At 41.6% G+C, this 25891-nt stretch overlaps 1 protein-coding gene across 3 annotated transcripts in view; it reads right to left on the bottom strand.

Moving 5' to 3' along the window:
• Positions 1–25282, bottom strand: part of LOC121322000 (collagen alpha-2(VI) chain-like) — a 40601-nt gene extending 15319 nt beyond the window's left edge. The window contains exons 1-25 of one of the 3 annotated variants that reach the window (XM_041261418.1): positions 25091–25282; positions 16808–16909; positions 14367–14968; positions 13940–13960; positions 13378–13443; positions 12967–13020; positions 11493–11537; positions 11114–11140; positions 10812–10838; positions 9859–9903; positions 9340–9393; positions 8975–9037; positions 8223–8285; positions 7888–7941; positions 6828–6863; positions 6316–6378; positions 6007–6069; positions 5446–5508; positions 4586–4648; positions 3338–3388; positions 2961–2996; positions 2580–2642; positions 1753–1815; positions 1220–1255; positions 829–874 (exon numbers count right to left, since the gene is read on the bottom strand). In XM_041261418.1, the coding sequence (XP_041117352.1) occupies positions 829–874; positions 1220–1255; positions 1753–1815; positions 2580–2642; positions 2961–2996; positions 3338–3388; positions 4586–4648; positions 5446–5508; positions 6007–6069; positions 6316–6378; positions 6828–6863; positions 7888–7941; positions 8223–8285; positions 8975–9037; positions 9340–9393; positions 9859–9903; positions 10812–10838; positions 11114–11140; positions 11493–11537; positions 12967–13020; positions 13378–13443; positions 13940–13960; positions 14367–14968; positions 16808–16889 (1786 nt within the window). In that variant the 5' untranslated portion in view covers positions 16890–16909; positions 25091–25282. Of the gene's footprint in view, positions 1–828; positions 875–1219; positions 1256–1752; positions 1816–2579; positions 2643–2960; positions 2997–3337; positions 3389–4585; positions 4649–5445; positions 5509–6006; positions 6070–6315; positions 6379–6827; positions 6864–7887; positions 7942–8222; positions 8286–8974; positions 9038–9339; positions 9394–9858; positions 9904–10811; positions 10839–11113; positions 11141–11492; positions 11538–12966; positions 13021–13377; positions 13444–13939; positions 13961–14366; positions 14969–16807; positions 16910–19218; positions 19260–25090 lie in introns of those variants that run through there. The other 2 variants (XM_041261420.1, XM_041261419.1) reach the window with 2 other exon arrangements.
• Positions 25283–25891: the final 609 nt, after the last annotated feature.

Genomic DNA, 25891 nt, shown 5'->3' with positions numbered 1-25891 from the left:
TTTATTTCTGTACACATAAATTACTGTCTGGACATTCCATTTAATACACTCTCGCCTCACAGTCCTATACAGATGCTCAGAATGAGCTGGAGGGGTTAGTGGCACATGTGTGCAGTCTATTGCTCCCAGCATGCTGGGAAAACCAAAAATGTCATAGAAATTTATTTGCAAGGCCTATAAGTACACCCTGACTTTAGTGCAAATTAGGTACTCGGGTGTTCGTCTAAAAAATGCATTGAGCACAACTGGCAACACAAGAGAAAAAGCGGACTGGGAAATGTGCTTTCAAAAGCTCTTAAATTGATGCAGTTGTGATACAATTGCCCACAGCTTTAGTACATCTCATTACAATCCTGTTGGTCTCTCATTTGCACTCTCATCTCCCCCTGTTTTTGCGAATTTGGAACGCCCGGAATTACATATTAATTTAAGGCTAAAGCGCAAATAAGAACTGCGGCTGCAAAGCATTCGTTAAAATGATGCTAACAGCGTTGCGTTTGCTTAGTACATTTCACGCTACACTTCTGACTGGTTTGCTTGTGGTTTGCAAAGATTGTGACACATGCAACACTTTAGTACATCTACCCCATAGTGTTTTAGATTCTACTACTTCTCCTGTGTAGGCTACATCTGCTGAAGCATGATATCTTCAAGTATCTTCAGTTAATATATTTTGATTATACAGTATATGGTACCATGACACTTTAACTGGGTTTCAAGTCTGGCTAACGTGGCACGCCCTCTTGCCCTGTGTATGTCCTGGCATGTTTTATGCTGGTCTGACTGCAGAGAGCTGACCCAGAACTCAAAGACCACACAGAAACACACCACAGCATCCACAGGTCTCTCTGACGTAGGTCATGACATCACAGTCCTGAAAGATAACAAGGACAACTCTTAGTTGACTCTGAACTCGCTGGATTGCATTGGAATGTATTTCAAAACATTTCTGTGCAAAAGATTTTATAGTGCATTACAGGAATCTGAACTTTAAACACCTAACTGACACTTTACCTGCTGTACAGTGCTTGATACAACCATCTGACATGTCTTGATATAATATGGCTTGTACTGTAAGGGCTAAATGTATTCTATATGCACCCCCTCCAGGTATGCACTGTACTGTTAAGCAACCTATCCTGTATTCTAGAGGTATGCATTATACTGCACAGTATCTACAGGTAATTATACAGGTAATCAATCAACCAAATTCACTTACTGTCAGGCCAGGATCTCCTTCAGGGCCGGGATCTCCCTATAAAACGCGAGAGAGAGAGAGAGAGAGAGAGAGAGAGAGAGAGAGAGAGAGAGAGAGAGAGAGAGAGAGAGAGAGAGAGAGAGAGAGAGAATTTCAGAGCTGCAGCTACAGAATGTTAATTACACCTGTCCACCCAATTTATATTCAATATATACACAGCATGCTGTATCACACTTATGTGTATTCAGTAATCTATTACGATAGCATAGCTTGATTCTAAAATACACTTTATTTTAAAATAAGTGTTTTTTTTTTTTTAGTTTTTTTGTTTTTTTTAAATGAATTAAATCAAAGCATGTGAACAATCAAATAATCACATATGTTACAGGTCTAGTATTATATGGGATGTGTTGTACCAGTCGACCCCAAAACCCACATACCATGCAGATAATGACAGGTGGTAAATTTTAAACTCATTTTAGGTTGTTGTACTATATTTATATTAAGGCAGTTTCAACTAGTATGATAAATTAATCTGTATAGTCTAAACCCACTGGCTCTCCTGGTTCTCCTTGGGGTCCTCGCAGTCCAGGCTCCCCAGAAGGTCCTGGATCACCCTGCAGGCAACGAGAAACAAGGCAACAAGACATCAAGAAATGAGACATTTAGACATCAAAAAACGAGGCAACGAGACGATAAGAAACCAGGCAACGAGATGACAAAAAACCAGGCAACAAGACTTCAAGAAACCAGGCAACGAGACGTCAAGAAACCAGGCAACGAGACGTCAAGAAACCAGGCAACGAGACGTCAAGAAACCAGGCAACAAGACGTCAAGAAACCAGGCAACGAGATGACATGAAGCCAGGCAACGAGACGTCAAGAAACCAGGCAAGGAGACGTCAAGAAACCAGGCAATGAACATCAAGAAACCAGGCAACAAACGTCAAGAAATGAGGCAAGGAGATGTCAAGAAACTAGGCAAGGAGACGTCAAGAAATGAGGCAACAACACTTAAAACAATCAGGCAACAAGACGTCAACAAGCTAGGCAACGAGACATCAAGAAACCAGGCAACGAGACGACATGAAACCAGGTAATGAGACGTCAAGAAACTAGGCAACGAGACGACATGAAGCCAGGCAACGAGACGTCAAGAAACCAGGCAATGAACATCAAGAAACCAGGCAACAAACGTCAAGAAACTAGGCAAGGAGACGTCAAGAAATGAGGCAACAACACTTAAAAAAATCAGGCAACAAGATGTCAACAAGCTAGGCAACGAGACATCAAGAAACCAGGCAAAGAACATCAAGAAATCAGGCATGAACATCAAGAAACCAGGCAACGAGACATCAAGAAACAAGCCATTCAGACTCACCGGGTCTCCACCAGTGCCCTTAACACCAGGGTCCCCCTTCGGTCCATATTCGCCCCGTACTCCCTGGAATGCAAGAGAACAAGAGGATCAGTCAATACAAAGTATCATCTTAATGAATCAGGCTGCTTTCAGAAAAAAAAACTGCATTCAAGAGAATAAGTCACACCCTCAAGTGCTGCTTGTCATCAAAACTAGTATCTGGTTAAAAGGGTTAATTTTATTTGTTATTTTAAGCAAATTAAGTCAAACTATTGAATCCAGCATTGATCGATTTTAGGAAAAAATACAAATTAATATAATGTGTGTCTCTTTCTTACGTGTCAGATCTATGAAGGTAGGTAAGATTTACTGGAATTGTTTAGTTAGGTCTGCTGATCATACCTGAGGTCCTGGGTTGCCTTTATCACCACGATCACCCTACAGACACAGAGAACAATGAGGAGCAAGCACATCTCAGCACTGAAAAGCATGAGCTGGATGGAACAGACACTGTACAATGGGACATAGTTAGTGTAGACAGCAAAACAAGTAACCTAATCAGCATACCCTTTGCAAAGCATACAAATTAGAATTACTAGTGCCAGTGCCATGGAAAACAAGATCCCTGCAATCTACATTCACAGCATGCAGAATAGCAACTTTAAAAAAAAAAAAAATATGAAAAACAACAGAAACATTTACAAATGTTGGTATTACAAACTCCACTGATATTTGAACCCATAGATGGTAAACATGGCGAAGCGAGTGTCTGACTATACCGTGGGTCCGCGGGTGCCGGGGTAGCTGAATCCCGTTCTTCCCCTGTCACCCTGCAGAGCACACAGACATCACTCAGCATTAGAGAGAGAGCCAGACAGGGTCAAACAGCACAGTCAGCTAGGGGGCATTGATCAGTCGGGATACTGTACTTTCTTTGCATGCTATATTGGGCCATATTTATAAAGTGCTTGTTCTAGTCTTTAATTAACTCCAGTTTTGTGAAAAATGAAAATTCAACATTAATGTACAAATCAGAGAAAAAAAAAATATTTTAGAGTGATTAAGAGACATACAGTTACAGTATTTAGATGTTTGATACTATTTTTGTAAAATCAATTGGTGTTTTTCTCCTTTCAAAAAATAGTTCACTAAAGACTGGAGTAAACTCTTTGAAAATACAGCTAGGTGTATTGTAATTGATGTACCATTATTTATCCTAACTACCACCAAATGGTTCTTGAATGACAAATTAATTTGATTTACTGTGTATTTAGTGTGAATACATCCATGTCCCGATCTCATTTAAGTTCAGTTCATTTAACATAACAGTCCATCATTAATTATCTTTTGATCTTGTTACTCATCATACTAATAGCCCATCAGGACCTAACATGTATTTTAGTAACAGCAATAGCAGCTGGTTGATTATATTGTCGATGTTTGAAATGGATGCATTTCTTACTTGCATAACAAAAATGAAGAACACACAAGTTTCATCTACAGAAAGTGTAACAGGACAGAAAGCTACATAGAGTCCCTTTGGTCTTAATAAAAAAAAAAAAAAAAAAAAAAAAGTGTCATTGTTAGGTATTATAGTTTTATCTTCAGGTTATGTTTTTGATGTTGTAAACATTTTAAATGGCACACATGATTATGCTGAGGTTGGAAGTAATTGGTAACGTGATAAACATTTACAATGCAGACTCTTTTGTATTAGTGTAATGACTTTGCCGAACAGAAAGTGAATGTGTTTCCAAAGATTTTCCTAAATACTGTCTTTTAATTCTGTGCATCCAAAGTATTCTAAGTTATGGGGTATATCTAAGTCTTAAACCAGCAGTTTGTCAGTCCCAGACTGTTATAAAAAATGAAATATTAAATAAACTGGAAAAAATGTGTTAATCAGATTATTCTTTCATTGCAACTGTGGTACCATTCAGTGAGCGAAAATTGTAAAGGGTACTTTAGCTGAAACCTCCCGACAGAAGGGGATTCACATCGGCCCCTCTCTGTTTGTATTTTTTTACCTTTGGTCCTGGAGCTCCAGGTTCCCCTCTCTGTCCCACATCACCAGAATCTCCACGGGAGCCCTGAAAACAATTACAATTCAAACTATGCTGCTGATGTGCTGTATAATTGCACTGTGTGTCTGAATACAAATATTAGCAATCGTGTGGGACTGGTCACTTACTGCAAAATACGCAGACACCTAATCAAAAAGAATAGTATTTTTAAATCAAAAATGAATAAAAGCTGGAGGTGGGGATTTGTTTCCTGTAACATGACATACTGTAAGAATGGGTTTGTGCACTGAGAGGGGTGATAGCTCTTCATTACTGTAAGAATGGGTTTGTGCACTGGGAGAGGGGTGATAGCTCTTCATTACTGTAAGAATGGGTTTGTGCACTGAGAGGGGTGATAGCTCTTCATTACTGTAAGAATGGGTTTGTGCACTGGGAGAGGGGTGATAGCTCTTCATTACTGTAAGAATGGGTTTGTGCACTGAGAGGGGTGATAGCTCTTCATTACTGTAAGAATGGGTTTGTGCACTGGGAGAGGGGTGATAGCTCTTCATTGTAGTGTAAGAATGGGTTTGTGCACTAGGAGGGGTGATAGCTCTTCATTGTAGAGTAAGAATGGGTTTGTGCACTAGGAGGGGTGATAGCTCTTCATTGTAGTGTAAGAATGGGTTTGTGCACTAGGAGGGGTGATAGCTCTTCATTAGTGTAAGAATGGGTTTGTGCACTGGGAGAGGGGTGATAGCTCTTCATTGTAGTGTAAGAATGGGTTTGTGCACTGAGAGAGGGGTAATAGATCTTCATTGTAGTGTAAGAATGGGTTTGTGCACTTGAGCTGGTTTGTCTGGATTTAAAAAGCTTCCACTCACATTTCTTCCTGAACCACCGATTTCTCCGGAACTGCCTCTAGGTCCTGGCAGTCCCAAGTCTCCCTGGAGAATGAGAAGGAAAGGCAAACAAGGACAGGAAGAGTGAGACACTCCTTATATGCAGCCAGACTATCGATCACAAAGTCGCACACAGGACCAGGTTTCATTGAGAACTCATTGACACATCTAACACATCTGGAAGCTGCCTTGTCAAAAACAAGGTTCTATTAATTAAAGGGGTCAGTTTTAATCATATAAACAGCACTGGATCATAATACCACTGGTAAATCTAGCAACCCAGCTCAATGACAGGATTCATACAGAGATAAAGGAAAGCCCACTGAAATAGATGTCAGTGCTAGCCCAACAGTTATATAGAGAACAACAGACGGGCTACAGTGAATTACAAGACAATAATAACATAGAGGGATTCTGAGACCTGATAAATCACAAGATTGTGAAGAACCTACAGACTGATGCTGAAGCTGCATCATGAACCAAGCAAAGGCAGGATGAAGAATGCAAGCAGCTGACAGATAGTGTATATTAAACATGACATACCTTGGCTCCTTTGTTTCCTACTTCTCCAGGAAGTCCCCTCTGCCCCTCAGGGCCAATGTCTCCCTGTGAAGAGAAGAGGAATCAATTCCCTTCTCAACATTCTGGACACCAACGCAAAGAAGGCTGGTGAGGAGCTAACTGGCACACCAGTCTTATAACTCCCTGAACTGCAGTGTTTGACTTTCTCATGTTGTGTGGGTACAGGAGACCTTCTCCAGGGCTGTTTGGTTCCCTGATACAGTGCAGTAAGAAGTCCTCTTCAACAAAAAATGACAAATACTTCAAAGAGCAGAGACAGGAATCCTTTACCTTCTCTCCTTTGGGGCCAGTCGGCCCAGCACCGCCTTTGTTTCCAGGGTCCCCTCTCCGCCCCTGTAAAATAAGACAAGTCCTGACACTCTTTCTCCCTGTACAGACAGAGCTGCATTTGTTATGCTGCAGCAGTAGTGATATGCTCTTAGTAACAAGCAGATACGTAGACCACAGTATGCTGATCTACTAATAATTTAAAGGAGCGTAACTGAGGAAAAGGTGGGCTTTTAGTTCAAAGGAATACCTTTGCATGAATGATGCTACAGTATGTAAGAGGAAATTTGTATTGTACATTTGATACACTTGAAAAGAAACGGTGACAGGTAAAGTAGTCGTTCTGAATAGTCTCCTTTTGTGTTGTGATCCTCAGGAGTTACTTATAGAAGGTTTATGTTCACTGTTCTAGATGAAACTGCTGGAGATACTTGGTGAAGTCTCTTCTAGTGCTATTGCACAGAAGATGTATGACAGATTTGTCATGCCCTTGCAGAGGTCAAAGGTCACCCTACCGGTTCTCCTTTAGGTCCAGCTCTGCCACTTTCTCCCTGAAAAACAAAAACAAAGAACAATGAATGTCATGTATTCTTCAAACAAACATGTTCATAAACATTAAATCAAGTCATTCGTGCGAATTCTGGAGTTTAAGTTTGGATTATTGCAATAAAGCCCTGTTTTTTTTTTTGCCAAGCTAATGAAAACTAAACCTACACCACTGCATGAGATTTTAGAATATTTTAATGGTAAAAATGTGTAAAACAGCTTTGTACTTTGTACTGTGCTGCACTGGTACTGAACTGCATTGCACTGTATTGTACTGTAATACACTGTATTGTACTGTATTGCATTGCATTGTACTGTAATACACTGCATTGTACTGCACTGTACTGTAATACACTGGATTGTACTGTATTGCACTGCACTGTATTGGACTGTGATTCACTGCGTTGTACTGTACTGCATTGTATTGGACTGATTCACTGCAATGTACTGTATTGCACTGCATTATAATGTAATACGCTGCATTGTACTGTATTGTACTACACTGCACTGTAATACACGCTATTGTACTGTAATACACTGCATTGTCCTGTAATATACTGTATTGTCCTGTAATACACTGCATTGTACTGTAATACACTGCATTGTACTGTATTGCACTGGACTGGACTGTGAGTCACTGCATTGTACTGCAATACACTGCACTGTCCTGTAATACACTTCATTGTACTGTATTGCACTGGATTGTACTGTACTGCACTGCATTGTACTATAATACACTGCATTGTCCTGTAATACACTGCATTATACTGTAATACACTGCATTGTACTGTATTGTACTATAATACACTGTATTGTACTGTAATACACTGCATTGTACTGTATTGTACTATAATACACTGCATTGTACTGTAATACACTGAATTGTGCTGTATTGCGCTGCATTTTACTGTACTGCACTGTAGTGGACTGTGATTCACTGCATTGTTCTGTATTGTACTGCACTGTACTATAATAAACTGGACTGTACGGTATTGCACTGCATTGTACTGCACTGCACACTGCACTCACCTGTATTCCTTTCTGCCCAGGAAAGCCGGGGGATCCTGGACCTCCTCGCTCTCCCTAAAAGGCAGAACAATGAAGAAATACAAGTAATGATATATTAAGAACTATATTTACAATAGCTACACCACATTGATGAAGGGGTCTATCACAATTACTTTTACAATAGCTACACCACATTGATGAAGGGGTCTATCACAATTACATTTACAATAGCTACACCACATTGACGAAGGGGTCTGTCACAATTACAATAGCTACAATAGCTACACCACATTGATGAAGGGGTCTATCACAGCTACATTTACAATTTACAATAGCTACACCACATTCCCACTTACCATCTGTCCTGGCTCTCCAGGGGGCCCGGGGGGCCCATCTCTGCCTGGCCGGCCGGGGTCTCCCTGAAATCACACAAGCAGCTGTTATACCACACCTGACACCTGCAGTGTCTCTCAGTCAGGGTCAATCTCACATATTCAGTGATACACTTAAATGAAATGTTCACTACACTCTTCCATAGTTAACTGCCTCAGACCAGATCTAGCTTTGCTGGACCTTAAGAGGTGAGTGAAATGAAGACCATCTTGAAATACTGAGCAGTTAAAAGAAATCCTGTAAATGTACAAAAGCCTGATACATGCTGAGAGAAGGGGTCTGCAAGCTGAGGAATCCAAAGGAGATCCTGATAACATTCAGTAAAGAGGAGGGGAGGGGGGGTCTATACTTACAACCAACGCGTTTCTTTACTGAATGGAATTCAATTCAACTGTACTGAATGTTAATTATGTATGCATTTCATGTATTTATTGAGTCATTTGTTTTCTTAGAGTCCTCTCATCTCTGTATGATGTTTAACACTGTGTTTTGACATACTCTATGCTGAGGTGCTTTGACCTGAATTCGGAGCAGCTCTCCTTTCAGCATAAAGATATGAATCCCAAGCTAGATCAGAAAGGCATCTGTTTAGTTGTAAGAGCCATCGCTATCTAGTGAATAAGTACTGTGTACAGATACTGACAGAACATATTCAACGGGGTGTCTGAAACCATTGTGAGTGTCTTGCAGGTGATAGTAGTGACGGGATACAGACCTTAGAACCAGGGTCTCCTTCTTGTCCCCTCTCTCCAACATCACCAGGATACCCAGGGAGGCCCTTGAGAAAAGAAAATACACTGAATCAGAATGGATAACCAATCATCTATTAGAATGGGCTGTTAGTCATTAGAATGGGTTGCTCGTCATTAGAATGATTTGCTAGTCATGTATTAGATTGGATTTCCGGTCATGTATTAGAAAAAGGTGCTAGTCTTGTATTAGAAAGGATTTACAGTCATGTATTAGAATGGATTTACAGTCATATATTATAATTCCTCAAGGTATTTGATCACAGCTGAGAGTGAGTGAGTGAGTGAGTGAGTGAGTGAGTGAGTGAGTGAGTGAGTGAGTGAAACATACCTTGTCACCAGGATCTCCTTTGCAGCCCGGAGCTCCGATACGTCCAAGTTTGCCCTGCATTCAAACAAAATGATACATTAAAACAACCTTGTCTCAACTCAATCCTATCATTGAACTTTCTAAACTATGCTTTTTTTTACTCTGCTTTTGGTCAATTGCAGATTACGATGTCATAAGAAACAGGTCCAGAGGTGGCACATCATACCTTGTTGTTTAAATTGATCCCATCTTGCTGACTATAACTAAGGCTATTGCTGGGAAAGATCATTGAGAGCTCAGCTGGTACTAGCTTTAAATCATGAACCAAGCCCTCTTTTAAAGAGTGTAGTAAAGCTGTAATATGTGCTATGCCTGCTTCACTTCATGGAAAACTGTACTTAATTTTTTAACTAGACTTAAAACAGACTTGTGCAATCACATGAATCACCTGGCTCACATGAGACCAAGCGATTGGTTCTTGAGTACCAAGTGAGACACGACAATAGATTCCTGCTCTTACACTTTTAAACAAAGCCTTACCTTCTGTCCATCTGTTCCATTCCGCCCAGCCAGCCCTGCAATACCCTGGTATTACAAGAACAGAACATGTGAGACAGTAGACAGGCATGGAAGAAACGCAACCGAGGCTTTTAGTACTGCTACTCTTAAAACATGATCGCTAGCACTTTCTAATGCATGCTTCTGAAACAAACCTGTCAAAATAATAACTGCAAGCTACAAACAAAACTCTTCCTCTGGATTTAAAAAACAAAGTCAATTGTAAACAGTTCTATTGAATAAATACAACTGTTAATTGTAAATAAAAATCGGGTTATTGCTGATAATTGTGAATAATAACTCAAAGCTCAGTCCCCTGTCATTATGACCTGATTAATTATATACCCTTTTGCAACATTTACTGGTTGACCGTCCCCAAACATAACTGGTAAAAGTGGCTCATGTCACGTTTCAGTAGCATGGAGAGCAGCCAGGACTGAATAGATGCTGTGGCACAGCTAAAAAACAGTGGCCTATCACTGGAACGTTGATAGAGAATTTCTCAAGCTATTTTTATGCAAAGAGCTCCTTTCTTAAAACAAAACAGGTTCAATTATAGCTCCCATTTCTCGTGGGAGGCCTGTCTTGTCATGATGACATGCATTTAAATGCATCCCTAAATCTGCACAATAAATACAGCATTGTTTTATTTTTTAGAGATTTGATTTTGAATGTCAGATTTTGTTATTATAAAAAATGAAAGGAATCAAGACAATGCTTTTTATGGGTAGCAAAATCTGACTAGAGCGCACGTTAACAACTAACTCTGCCTAAATCTCTACTGTAAGACACACGTAAGGGGGAAGCTAATTCTGGTTGTTTAATCCAGGACGCCCTTACATTTAGCCAGGGTTTTATATTGAACCCCGGAGTAAATCATATATTCAGATAACCGTATTGATCATATTTAGGTTTTATTATTTAGATTGTCTTACCCTCTTTCCTTCAGATCCCAGTTCCCCCTTGAAAAGAATAATGGCATTGTTCATCAGTTCATATCAACACAAACAATTCCTGTGTATAATACTCAGCTAAACACAAAAATAAACTACCACTAAAATTATTCTTTTTTTAAATCATGATATAGAAATGTTACACTGTTACTGTTAAATGTAAAAATAAAAAAGCTACATAAACCTCCAGTATTAAACTGCATAAGATGAATGAATACAAAATACAACTTCACTGTCATTTCCACAATATTAGGAGGCAAACAAACAAAATACTGTAGGCTTACCTTTTCGCCTTTCACACCATGAAACCCCTAACACAAAACAGGGAAAAGAAGAACAAGAATTCAAATATTTCATTAACATATGATTTGAAAGTATTATTAGAAAATAATTTCTGTTGAAATTATTGCTTAAACAATGAAAAATAAAACCAAACAGTTATCATCCCTTCCATTGCAGTACTTGATTAACCCAGCAGGTGTAAGTGTTGCACCAGCTCTTGATGCATATCTTTCCCTGGACCCCCCTGCCTGTTCATTGGCCAATACTAACACTTCCCTGAAACCAACCTTAAACATTAAGAAGCCCACAAGTCTGTTCTGATCCCACTGTATCAACACCCTACACAAGTTTTATTCACCTGTTCTGGTGAGCCACACTTACCTTGGGGCCAGGGTAACCAATTGGACCTTCAATACCGGGATCCCCCTAAAAACACAATCAGACATTTATTTATTGTACAGTCCTAGAATTGTGATGGTTCTGAATCATACTGAAATGACCGACTTTGAAACACAGGTTCTGAGTCTTGTGATTTTGGGTTTGAGGGTAGCCATCAAACACTGTGGATCACTGTTGGAGTTACTGGTTCTACTGGTTATTTATTATCCCTGTCTCCGCTGGAGATGTAGTGGATATGGGCCTATCCTGTGTGTGTGTGTAAGGAATGCAACTAGACAGAGGTCATATGTCGAAGTTTCCAATGAAAGTTTTTGATCTATGTTTTCTGTGTCAAATGAAACAGAAACAAGAAATCGTGGTCCATATAGATCACAAATCAAAAAAAGTAACAATGATGTATTTTTCCCATCTGTGTGATATTGCAGGTCTTGGGCTATGTGGACTATTGTAATGATTCCCTGCATTTAGATTGTTTGGTGCAAAGACTTGCCTATTCAGCACCAACAGAATGAATCCTGAAACCTTTTTATTTCTTCCAGTTGAGTGAAGAATTGATTTTTAAACAACAAGGCAACTAGGGTGCAACTCTAACACTATCAGCCAAATCAATCCCTATGCTCTTCATTTGATGTGCTGTTCATCTGCACTCTAGAATACCTGGGCGCAGTACAGTAGAGTATTTTTTATTTCGCTTCCAGACTTTCCTGTTTGATTTATTTTTTAAGCCATACTAAATGGAAACAATAATGTGTGTGCACAAGACCAATAATTTTTTAAAACATTTTTATGTAATTTTCTGTTTACTTGTTCGTCGCAGAGGTAAAAACAAATTGCTTGTTAAAAACGTTAAAATAATAAACTGCTGACAGAAAACTTGTTGAGCCAAACAATCAAACAAACCCGACACATAGTAGCAGTGGATACTTAGACCATAGAGGTGAAGGACACTGCTGGATATAAATGTTGTTTGTAATGTTGTTGTGTTTGTGAGGTGTCTGATTGGCGAGAGCCAGTCTGAAGTGGCACAGTGTTTTCAGTGGAGTCCACCTCTAGTGTAGAATAATGCAGCTGATAATTTAAATCAGAGCTGGCTAAAAGAGCCAAAGCAGTTACCACTGAGCTCTCAAAGAGTCAAACAACTCAAGAGAACATAAAGTTTCAGTGGGGGTCCTTCTATCCCACAACCAAGCCATTTTCCTCTTTTACACCCTGGAACTCGAGAGCAGATGTTGGCAAGCTACCTGCTTCGGGAGGACAAAGACAAGCCCTGCAGGTGTCCACATAAGTTTACCAGGCTCCTGACCATTTGGGTCCAGTGAAGGAGACAACATGTTGGAGCAGGGGAGACGACAGTGTGTTGGAGCAGTTTAGGGGACAGTGTGTTGGAGCAGTTTAGGGGACAGTGTGTTGGTGCAGCAGAGAGGACCGAAATGCAATGTGTTGCATCAACATTTACTTGTCTTCCTTTGTTCCCAGGAGGTCCTTCGTCCCCGATGTCTCCTTTTGCACCCTGGAACAAACAAAATGGTGAGTTAAGAGAAGGAACTCAGCACTGCAAGTGAGTCCTGCGAGGTGCACACAGCCTCCTCACATTTAACAGAACCACAGAAATACATCGTTGTGTCAGTAGAGATCAAGCTGAATGACACAAAGACTCTCCTGGAAGAAAAACTCTCCTGTGCCATGTAGCTACATTACTATTGGTCATATTTCTTTTTTTCTTTATTTCTGACAATCACCATCCACAAAACCTCAATATAAAATGTGTGAACTTCAACCTTGTGGAAAATCTTTAACAATACTGTCTTGTAATAGACTGAAGTTCCTCTATTTTTGAAAGACCAGTCTTTGCAGCAGCTCGACTCACCTTCTGTCCTCTGTAGCCCTTTGGCCCAGGGGGCCCTGGTTTCTCCAAGCAAGTCAGTTTGTAACACTACAGAGACCAGAGAGAGACACACGATTACACATGCGGGGAACAAAAGTCTGGTTATGTTAAACTCAAAATAGAAATCTAAATAAAAAATTAACAACAAAACAGATAAACCGAAATCTTTATATATCTACTGCAGACTGTATACAGTAAACTTGTCAATGATGGCGGTAATGCTGCTTGCCTTTCCAGAGCGTCCTAGTCTAAAAGATGACTAAACTGCACCATGTCCTACTCACATTCACCCTTAGATTTCATGACAGCATACTGAAGCACTGGGAAATGCCCCTGGATTGCACCAACCACCTATTTTTAGGAGAGGTGGTTAATGCAATGAAGATGGATTCCCCAGTGCTGTAAAAAGCACTAATAAAACTCAGCCGATGTGCGACCTGGACCACGGTTAGAGGCCAACCAACACATGGGATGGGCACCATCGACCCCCAGAAGAGACACACAGGGGAGACTTGTAAAGAGGCAGAAAAAGATGGAAACTTACCTCAGAATAGGCTTCATGTTTCTGAAATAAGAGAAAGAGAATGTCAGTGACATCATCGTTACAGTTGAACTGAAAGCGAAACGTCATAAAGGAACCAGAGCCAACAAGTCCACAGTAGACATTCCACCTGCTTCTCAAACAGAAACGGACCATTTAAGGAACCATCCAGGTCATGTCAACTTAAGCAATCTTGTCTTATTAAGATTCTAATTATGAAGGTATTTTCAGATTGTCCTGGTAAATTATGGTGAACTATGCATCAGCTGCAGAGTCACTTACAACAACGTCTCCCCTGAAAGACGGAGCACAAGGAGGTTAAGTGACTTTCTCAGGGTCACACAATGATCAGTGGCTGAATTTAAACCAGGAACCTCCTGGTTACAAGCCTGTTTCAATGTATCAACTCGCCCCAGCGCCTGACACTCACCATGACTTTGATAATGCGGTCGATGGTTTCCGTGTGGACCTCTCCTGTGATCCCGGTGGCCTGGTAGTTGTTGCGGTACAGCTCGGCAGGGCTGTTGGAGATCTCCCTCAGACCCGAATCGTACTTGTTAATGCTGGGAGACACAGAAAAGAGCCTAATCCCTGCGTCCCTGGCACTCTCTGCCCTGGCCTTCATGCCCCCGCAGGGGCTGCCTGTCACATGCCCATCAGTGATTACCACTGCAAAGCGCACACGGTTATCCGGGGAGGCCTGGGCCACCACCTGGGAGGTCATGTTGGCCAGGGCGCAGTCCGTGAAGGTGCCCCGGCCCAGGTACTCGATACTGCGCAGGCGCTGGATGTAATCATTGGAGTTGCTGGTGATCTGGCTGTAGATCTCCACTCGATCGGAGAAGTGCAGCCCCCCGAACTCCCAGGTGATCGTGATGTGGTCCTTGTACAGCTCCTCCTGTAGCTTCTTCACAAAGACCTCTGAGAAGGCCTTGATCTGATTCACCAGGCCCCCTGGAGGAAGAAACTGCAGAGCGATGCTCTCTGATGTGTCGATGGTGAAATACACGTTGATCGGACACTTGATCTGGACTGCAGGAGGAGCAGGGAGAGAGCAAATCTATCAGGTTACATCGACACTTGCAGTGGTTAAACTTGTTCACCTCTACTTATGCCGCTATTCCGCCACACATAGACATCCACCGTCCGATAACCCTTTAATACGTCACTGAACCAGTTAAACCTCATCAGGTAGGAATCTGGTAACTATTTAATCTGCCTACCTCTCCAACCGCACCTACCAGGTAACCTGGCGCAGCTCAACCTCCACACCTCACCTCTTTCAACAGGAGTCCCCCCAAGGATCAGTTTTGGATCATCTTCTCTCTCTACACCCACTCCCTGGGCCCCTTCATTGAATCCTATGGTTTCTCATAACATTTCTATGCTGATGATGCTCAGATCTTCCTCTCCTTCTCCCCCTCTGATCCCACCATCTCCTCCCTTATCTCTACCTGTCTGTCTGCTATCTCCTCGGATGCACTCGCATCGCCTCAAATGCAACCTTTTTAAACCTGCTCCTTTTCTACCCCTCCTCTGATCTCTTTATCTACAATCCTCTGGAATCTACCACTTTCTCCACCTCAGCCAAGAAACTCAGAGTAACTCTGGACCCCTGCCTCTCCTACTCCCAGCACATCTCCACTCTAGCACACACCTGCTGATTCTTCCTGAGCAACATACGAAGAATCCAACCCTTCCTCACCAACTACTCAACACAACTCCACATCCAGGCCCTGGTATTCTCCCATCTAGACTACTGCTACTCCCTCCTAGAGGCCTCCCTGCGTCCACCACCCGTCCGCTCCAGCTCATCCAGAACTCTGCTGCTCACCTGGCGTTCTCTCTGCCTCGCTTCTCCCACGCTACTCCACTGCTCCGCTCCAGTTCAAGACTCCTGTACTCGCCTACTGATGCCTTGACCAGACTGCACCCAGCTACCCCCAGACCCTCATCTCTCCCTACACCCCCACCCAACCGCGCCGATCCACCTGCACTAGAAGACTGGCTGTACCTCCTCTATGCTCCCCTGTCTCCAGAGCCCGCTCCTTCTCCACCCTCGCCCTGCAGTGGTGGAACGACCTTCCTATGGATGTCAGCACTGCCTAGTCCCTGACCACCTTCTGGCGCCTCCTCAAGACACACCTCTTCAGACAACACTTGTAAAACTCAACTCTTCCCTTCTAGACAATATAGCACTCTGTCTTCAATGCACTTTAACTTGCACTTATCTGCTTCCTATTTGACTGTACTTAACCGTGCACTTAACCCAATCTGTAGTACTTTGTATTTCACCTGCACTTATATTTAACCCTGATGTAACTATCAAAACTGTTATCTGCTCCTGAACTGCCTTGATATCAAATTGTACTGTGTTTTGTATTTGCTTTTATTAGGACTGAAGTCATTGTATTTTGTATCTTACTCTTAATTGTACTGCAATTTTTTCCGTGTATTTTTTGTATACAACTGTAAGTTGACCTGGGTAAAGGCGTCTGCTAATAAATAAATAAATAAATAAATAAATAAAATAAATAATAATAATAATAATAATAATAATAATAATAATAATAATAATAAATGAAACTGCAAGCTTTGATTAGCCTAGTACTATCTGCTTACTGTAACATGCTTTTGTCGACTGCACAGCAACACACACCTTCCCGTGTCTTATTGCTTAGTCCACAAGTAATCCAATATAATCAGGTTGGTGTATTGCTTGTGACAAGGTACGAAAGGAGAAATCTGATTGTTGCTGTGGTACAGTACTGACTGTGGCAGTACAATCTTATCTATACTAAGGGCAGTTACCTCCTGGTGCACTTGACTGCCCTGCAGTTGTAGCTGGTAACAAAGCTGCTAGGTTCTTACCTGAGCAATCCTTCACGGGTTCCTGCTGAGCCTGGTTCAGAGCTCCGAACAGCAGGCAAGGGAGGAGAAGCTTCAACAGCATGGTGGCCAGGGTCCTCTCTACTGTAGGGGAAGGAAAGGAAGGAACACAAAACAAATCAGTGGAGGGAGGAAACTAATCTCTGGCCTGTCCTGCCGTGCAACTGCTAGCAATGTTTCAATTGATTTTAGGTTAACAAAGCACTGTAGTAGTACAGAAAAGGTAAAAGGCTTTGTGCGTATTATCCCTGGCCAGCCTTCCTTCTCTTGGATATATTGTGGTTATTTACTTGTATTTTAGTCATTTGGAATCTGCACACATTTCAAAAGCAATGCTGTTGATGAAATCATAGCTACTTCCTGGCACAAAGGCCAAATGGTTTAGCTGCAATCAGACCATGTGGCCTGTCCTCTGTGCTGTCTGTCTAAATGCCGCCTCTTGCCAGAAAGCTGGAAGCTAAGTTCAAACAGAAACATAATTCCACTATAATTAAATCAATACCGCATTGGGACAGTAAAAACACATTTAAATTCACCATCTCGAACCGGAACTCTGCTTTTTAGATTAACACACAAGTGATAGACCATAGTAAAAAGCGGTACTGTAATGTGGCACTACATTAACAATAAGCTTGCTCATTATTTAAGTTATTTAAGTATATTAACTGCATGGAACTGACTGTTGCTGGCCAGTAAGAACAATCTAAAACAGTTACATCAATGTCACATTTATTTTCTTTACAAAAACCATCACAGACATAGGACTGCAATATATTAGAGCTCCATGTCACTGACACAGTTAACAGTGATTCTATAACACTCCCTGCATACATGAAGTCAGCTCCTCAAATAGTCTTTGAGTGAGACTGGAGGCTTGTGCAGTGGTGGCAGCTTTTTGAAAAGGTTCATCAAACATGCTCTAGATAATCATAGAATACAGATGTGTTCTGAGTACTGAATGTGAAGCCAATATCTCAGTCTTTATCAACCGGAAACTGGAAAGTAATCATAACACGACATCCATATTAGGCCAAAGGTGAAATTTAAGGGTAAGGGTGGAGCTTGGAAGAGGCCCCTCAGCAATACTGAAATAGTGCAGTCAATCTGCCGACTAGGGTAGCCCTGCTCGCTTTCATTTCTCCAGACTGGAGAGAATAGAGACTCAGGCTGTAATGTATTATATCATGTATTAATTATACCTGCCTCATATTTTCTTTTTACTCTTATATTACATTTACTTTTATATTGTGTGTCATTTCAACTTAACCCTTTTCTGCCCTGTATATGTTCCCATATCTATTTAATGCCTATTTTCTCAATATCAGATATATTGGTGTGACAGAAAGATAATGAGTTCTGGTTGTAAATCTCCCTCCCGACCTGTGAGGGCACTAAGTAGCGAAAGCGAAGTCCTTGGACGGGCTGGCCTGACAGTTCATTTCCTAGGTCAGGAAGTTGGTCAGCCTGGAAGGAAACGAGACTCTGTTGCAGGAACGTATTGACCCGGAAGGTAAAAGAGATAGCACCTGCAGGCAATAAAGGCAGCTGCAATCGTTTATCAAGGGGTCATGCGTGATAGCATAAAGGGGCCGGAAAATCGGAAATCTTTTCCTTCGCTTGGTTTATATTGAGAAACTGGAAGGACCGTGTGAGACACAGAGAAAGCATTGTACAAGTATTTTGTGAGTGTTTGTTTGTTTTTCGTGTTGTTAGTAATTGTCTTGTTTGTTGAACCACCAGACAGCTAAACACATTTCTGGAGCTGTCGCTTCTGGGCCAGCACAAGCTGGAATTGCACTTCACAACAGTCACAAAATATACCTGTTACCACCCACCACGAGCACTAATACACACACCCCGGACTGGTGACTGTGTTTAGTATTGTGAGGCTGTGACAGAAAGATAATGAGTTCTGGTGATAAATTTCCCTCCCGACCTGTGAGGGCGCTAAAGAACAGAAGGAGAAGTATCTGGAAGGGCTGGCCTGACAGTTCGTTTCTGGGACCAGGAAGTCGGTCAGCCTGGAAAGAAGTGGGACTCTGTTGCAAGACCGTCTTGACCTGAAAAGTAAACGAGGGGCAGCTGCAAGTAATAAGGCAGCTGCAACCGTTTACCTAGATGTCATGCAGGATTACATATAGGGGCCAGGGTAACGCTGATCTTTTCTTTCTTTTGGGTAAACGGTTGGAGAGAGGATTGAAAGAGCGGCTCTCAGTGTGTAAAAGGAAATACATGTTGTGTGTTATTGTGTCTGTCCTGTTAATTGTCTGTTTTCACTTTTAGACAGTTAAAGTACAACTCCAGAGCTGTCGCCAAGGGTCAGCACTTTCCAGAGCACCACTGCACACCACACTACCTGTGTTTGCACTGACCACCAGCACAACTGCACTCACCCAGGACTGGTGACGGTGTGTTTGTTTTTGTTCAGGACTGTGCCCTGTTTTCGTTATCCCCGCGCTTCACACATTGTTGTGTATAGCCGGGTGCGACAGGCTGGCGAGTGGATAAAGGCCCAGAGACAGACTGCAGTTCAAAAAAAAAAAAAAAAAAAAAAAAAAAAAAAAAAAACTTATTATAAATTAACACAAAAGGGCACAAGGGCCAAAACAAAGGGATTTAAACACAAAAAGACAAAAACCAAAACTTACAAAATTAAGGTTTCCAGGCTGGGCGATGCCTTCACTGGATTCAAAAATCACAAACAAAAACCCCACCAACCTGCTTCCTCAGCTCCCTCCTCCTAATGGGAAGCAGAGCCCTCCTTTTATGTCAGGTGGCTGGGCATTGATTGATTGTTAATTAAGTTAATCATCTAATCAACTAATCATCCCCAGCCACCTGAACATAATAAACCCAGGCAGGTAGGGGAAATTAACCCCATCCCTGCCAATTTAAAAAGGGCAAAGCTTTGCTCTGCCACACACTCCCCCCCCCCCCCCCCCCCCCCCCCCACGGCAGATCTTTGCTCTGCCACAATCGGTACATAGTTAATACAGGGGAGCCCCCATCAGGAACCACCAGCGACCAGGCGCCACCTAAGCTAAACAGTACTCCCCGAGGCCTAGAGGTGCTGCAACCCCGGGGTGAGCAACCGTTTCAGCCATGCGCCACCCGGACCTCCCGGATCTTTTTGGTTTAACAGGAGGCAATCTGGGTCGTCCACCAGCAGCCCCAGGCGATGCAGAGCAGCAGGCAACCCCAGGCGATCCAAATGTGTCATCCCTGAGCGGAGCGGGCGTGGCATCCCTGAGCGGTGCAAGGCAGGCATCCTTGGGCGGTGCAAGGCAGGCATCCTTGGGCCATAGCTCCTCCCTTCTGGGCTCTGAGAGCGGCGGCGGATCCTCCCTCTCTGGCTCTGGGAGCGGCAGCAGATCCTCCCCCCTCTCTGGCTCTAGGGAAGGCACGCATTACACATTGTTGTATATTGCCGGGGCTTATTCTTTTGGTCACCAGACCCAGATTAAAAAGAAAAATAAAGCTTTCCAAACCAGATTACTGGATTATTCCTGCACTGCATCACCTCTGCACCTGTTCACAATCAGCAGCCACTTTGCCACAATTGGACACAGGGCAGCAGAGGGTTAAATGAAGGCATATTATTAACACAACTTAATAAGTTAAGTGTGGAAATCCAGGTCAGTTGGCTTTATCTTGTGAGGGTTTTAAATATTGACTAAAATGGATCTGTTTAAATGTTATTGAAGCAAACAAGCCTGATGCTGCTGCTACAGTGCCTATAGTAAGTACTCACCCCCCTTGGACGTTTTCACAGTTTGTTGCATTACAACCTGAAATCATGATGCATTTAATTGGGACTTTTTTCCCTTTGATTTATACAACCTACTCAGCACTTTGAAGAGGCAAGAGAATTTTTTTTGTGAAACAACAGTTAATGGAAAATAAAAAAACTGAAATATCTTGGTGTAGCAGGGCGGTAGGAAAGCCCTGCTGTTTATTCGTATTGTTTGTTTATTTTTAGAACTGGGTCTCCCCCTCTGCCCCTGTGTTGTTATTTTGTATTTGTTTATTGTTTTATTTTTGTGTTTTATAGATGACGGCAAACCGGCGTGTGTTTTGTTTGTTTATTATTTTGTATGACAGCGTAGCTGTACTTTAGTTTTGTTATTGTTTTGCAGCGTAGAGGGGAAGCCCCATCCACATTAAGAAACTCGTGCAGAAGGTGGCTGTGATGAGTCAAAGGGGTTTCGGTCTGCAATTCAGCCTCCCAACAGTAGAAGGCATCAAACCAACTCGGGATTTCCCTTACCAAGGTCTTGTGACCATGACAAAAGTCATCTTTTTGAGGGGCGGCACCTTGGTGAGGGGCGGAAGTACGAGTATGTAAATTCCAGCCACTGGAGTCAAGTGAAATTAAGGATACCTGTCAGTTTGGGATTGGTGATCCACTGACTACCGGGGCGGGGTTTGCATACTAAAGGGAATGTGCTACTGTGTTCGGGGTTGGTCCTAAGGAATAGAGGCGGGGAAAAAAAGGCTGGAGGGAAGTACTTGGGAGGTTGGACTGTGTCACGAACGGAGGCCTTACTAACTTGGTTCTTTTCTGTTTTTATTCCTTTTTGTTTTATTTCTGGATTTAAGCAGAACGCGAAGAGGACTAAGAGGCTTCCGTTCCTTTATTTTTGATTACTCCCGCACTCCCTCCCTCACATCCTTCTTTATTATTTTTCTTTTTTTTTTCGTGTAATATTAAATAAAATTTTAATTGTTACATGTAAATCACTGTCTGGAAAATCCATTTGTACTCACACGCCTCACAGTGGCCATCTCCCGAATTAGTTAAGTGACTAATTTGTTGCTAATTGGGAGATGGTCACCTGCATAAATACCTGCAGCTCTCTGCACTTGGGGTGGGTGTTCAGAGGAGGAATGACAGCGAGCGAGGGGTGAGAGAGGAGAAAGTAAATTTAAAAGAATATAAGGATCCGTGAAGGCTACTGCCCAGCCGGACCTTAATTCATTATTTGTGTTCGAGATTTATTTAGTTTAATTGTTTTATTTCTGCTCTGTGAGCAAGTGTTTATTTTTGTTCAAATATTTTATTTATTTGTTGTTTGCTTTAAATAAAACAGCGCACGCGCCACTGCACCGTATCTTTGTTTTTGTTGTTCCTCCTTCTGGTCTGCGTCACCGCAACGCCATTTCCTGCCACACTTGGTTAGATAAGTATTCACCCCCCCTGAGTCAATATTTGGTAGAACGACCTTTAGCAGCAATTACAGCTGTGAGTCTTTTGGGTTAAGTCTCTACCAGGTTTGCACATCTGGATCATGCAATATTCACCCATTCTTCTTGGCAAAATTGTTCAAACTCTGTCAAGTTGGATGAAGATCGTTGGTGGACATCAATCTTCAAGTCTTGCCACAGATTCTCAATTGGATTCAAGTCCTGGCTTTAACTGGGCCACTGTAGGACATTCACGTTCTTGTTTTTAAGTCACTCCAGTGTCACTTTAGCTGTGTGCTTGAGGACATTGTCCTGCTGAAAGGTGACTCACCATGCCCAGTCTTAGGTCTTTTGCAGACTGAAGCAGGTTTTCCTCAAGTATTTGCCTATATTTAGCTCCATCCATTTTGCCCTCTACCCTGACAAGCTTCCCAGTCCCTGCTGATGAAAAGCATCCCGATAGCATGATGCTGCCACCACCATGCCTCACAGTAGGGATGGTGTTACCCGAGTGATGTGCTGTGTTGGGTTTGCACCAGACATAACGCTTTGCATTTAGGCCAAATAGCTCAATTTTTGTTTCATCGGACCACAGAATATTTTGGCACATCTTTTCAGAGTCTCCCACATAGCTTTTTGCAAATTCCAAGCAGGATTTTACATGGGCTTCTTTCAGAAATGGCTTCCTTCTTGCCACTACATACATACACTCCATACAGGCCAGATTTGTGGAGTACCTCAGCTATTGTTGACACCTGGACAGTTTCTTCCATCTCAGCCATGGAACACAGTAGATCTTTCAGAGTTGTCATTGGCCTCTTGCTGGCTTCTCTGACCAATGCCCTTCTTACTCGGCTGCTCAGTTTGGGAGGATGGCCTGCTCTAAGCAGATTCTGGGTGGTGCCGTATATCACTTCTTAATGATCGACTTGACTGTGCTCCAAGGGATATTCAATGCCTTTGAAATCTTTTTATACCCTTCCCCTGATCTGTGCCTTTCCACAGCTTTATCCCAGAGTTGTTTTGAAAGCTTGTCAAAAGACAGCTGGAGTGGGTGACTTCAGACCAGAAACAGGAACCAGGAAATAAACGACAGAGAGGTGGAGTTGGGTGGAGCTGAGCGAATGGTCTTGCTCAGCATTTAACAGTGCACAGACAGACAGAAAATAAAAGGTTGTAAGACAAACAAAAACACAGGACACGGCACATTCGCCAAAACAAAGAGATGAAACAAAAACGGACTAACACTAAACAAAACACGGTGAGCAGATATTTGAACTGTTACTATAATTATTATTACAATTATTATTATTACCTCCGTCTCCAATCCCGTTCTCCACTCACCGAACACACAACCCCGAGTAAGTGAAAGCATGCAGCTTTTATGCAGCTGTACCGAGACTCAATTACTAATCAATCATTCAATTGGAGTCGCGGTATAAATGCACATGAATTAAAAAAGCAATTCCCCGTGCTCACATATTATTACTTCTTACTTGCACGTGAAGTGCTGTGCAATCCTCGTGCCTAAATACAAATATACATTTTGAACACTCGTGTTACACAGACCCGTTTATATCCCGTGTACCAATGACTATACACCAACATTAACACACAACATACAACACAAAATACACACAGGGGCGGGCATTTTGCCACAAAGCTCCTTGGTCTTCATGGTAATATCTTTGCTTTGAATGCACTACCCAACCGTGGGACCTTACAGAGACAACTGTTTTCAATCTGAAATCATGTGAACCACTTTTATTGCACACAGATAGACTCCATTTAATTTATTGTGTGAATTCACTTCCTGTACTGTAGGCCAGATTCACTCCAACAGTCTAACTGCATTCAGACATTGTGGCCTACAGCCCAGGAAGTGGTTAGTTACCAGGAAATAGAAGTTTCAAATTGAAATGTATAATGCTGTGTTGCAATATTCTAAAAAAACAGGCAAATAACTTGAAGATACCCGGCACAACAGAAGGGGCAGTGATACAGTTTTCAATGCTACAAACCAGAAACACTACCAAAGAAAGATAACATCAGACACAGGCAGGAATGCAGCCATTTCACAGGGATAGACAGTACAGGGGGCTAGGCTCAGGCCACTGACTAAACTCATTACACTTGTGATCAAAGCCAGATTTGAACTCAGGCATCCAGAGGTAGTGCATTAACCCACTGCGCCACCCAGCCTCTTTGCAAAAAAAAAAAAAAAAAAGCACTTCACATGGGAAGCAAGCACACAGAGTCTACTTGCATCTTGACACGATATGAAGCTAAGCGTCTCCTCACAAGATCTGCACTTGTTTCTTTATAAAAGACCCATTAACAATTATTTACAAAACATTGAATTTGTTTGGGTCAGGATTAGTATTTTGCAATGGAAACCTAAAAATGGCTTTACTAGTTTGTTCTTTTTCTGCTTCAGTAATTCGTTTTGAGAATTACAGTCAGGAACTCACAAGCAGCAAGGCGATCAGTTATTTTAATTGTATTAAGCATTCTATAGTATTTACTTGGTATGCCTGTTTACTTATTCAAGACACCAGATATTAAAAGTTTATGCTCACATACATATCAGCAAATTACTAAATGAACCCATTTTCATAAGCTTTTACACTTCATACATAGGAAAGGCCATTGTAAGCTACTAAACTCAAAGGGTTTTCAAAAGTTAATCTTCTTGCATTAAGGATGAGATCTTGCAAACCTGTGCTAGAATGCAATTGGAAATTTAGACATAATTAAATTATAAGAATAGACACAATTAAATAAACGTTGCGCTCTCATCTGCAGAGAAGGACAGCCAGTATGTTATTTACCAACATTTTCTACATTATTGACATACAACAATTTACAGACTGTAGATTTATGAAAACATTTTACTAAAATGGGTATTCAACCAAAAACATACCAAAAATATTTTCTAAATAACAAAGAAATCAAACTTTGGACAGCATATAAAATGGTGCTGGTTAGATATGTAATTAATTACAGTACTACAAATAAAATTCCCAAAGACTTTTATAAACTAGGTTAGAAAAGCTGCACTTTCACAGAACTTAGACATACCTGGGAGAAAGAAAGACAAAACGTTCTCTTCCTCCTACAAGAGTCTTGATAATTCGTATCCAATGGCTTCTTTTCACTTCTTCATTGTTTAAAAATATTTGAGAAGTTGAAGAGAAATGAAAAAGCAAAAAGCGGATTGAGACTGGGAGTGGTGGAGAGAGCACGTCAGCATCAGCCTTCTTAAAGACGATCCCTCCTCTTTCGAACAGCGTCGGGGCTTCTTACCATAACAACTCTTACAGCAATGCCTTACATATCCACCAGATGGCGCTGTGGATCCACAATCATCCGACAGCGCTCCTGCTAATTGTAAACGATGTCAGTGACTACGGTATTTATAAGGCAGAGCATCAACTTTCAAAAATACAACAATAATAGCAAGCGGTATTCCTAGAAACTAAAAATGAAACGTTTAAACTATTCAGTGTATAATAAGGCATTTCTAATACATATGACGTACATGTTTATGTTAAATAGCTCTGCTTCATAACTTGGTGAAACGCTTAAGCATTTTTTTTCTTATATATTTTGACTGATGTTATTTTAGACAATTGTATTTAGTACACCAAACATACTTACTGCAAAAATGCAACCAATCTTTTTAAAAAGAAGAGGCTTTCATGTAGTGCAAATACTATATTATGAACTTCAGTGCAGATAAGGTACAGCAATTCCCTGTAGAGTCCCTAGAGACTTAATATCTGCTTATATTGCATCTGTGATAAAGCCATTATCCAGCACTGTTTAATTACGTAGATTAATACTCAGTGTGCAATACATTATGTATACGTTTTTTAAATG

The sequence above is a fragment of the Polyodon spathula genome, chromosome 10 (assembly GCF_017654505.1).
Source record: "Polyodon spathula isolate WHYD16114869_AA chromosome 10, ASM1765450v1, whole genome shotgun sequence".
Classification (NCBI taxonomy): domain Eukaryota; kingdom Metazoa; phylum Chordata; class Actinopteri; order Acipenseriformes; family Polyodontidae; genus Polyodon; species Polyodon spathula.
Note: the sequence above shows the minus strand (reverse complement) of the source record. Positions and strands in the feature narration are given on the sequence as shown.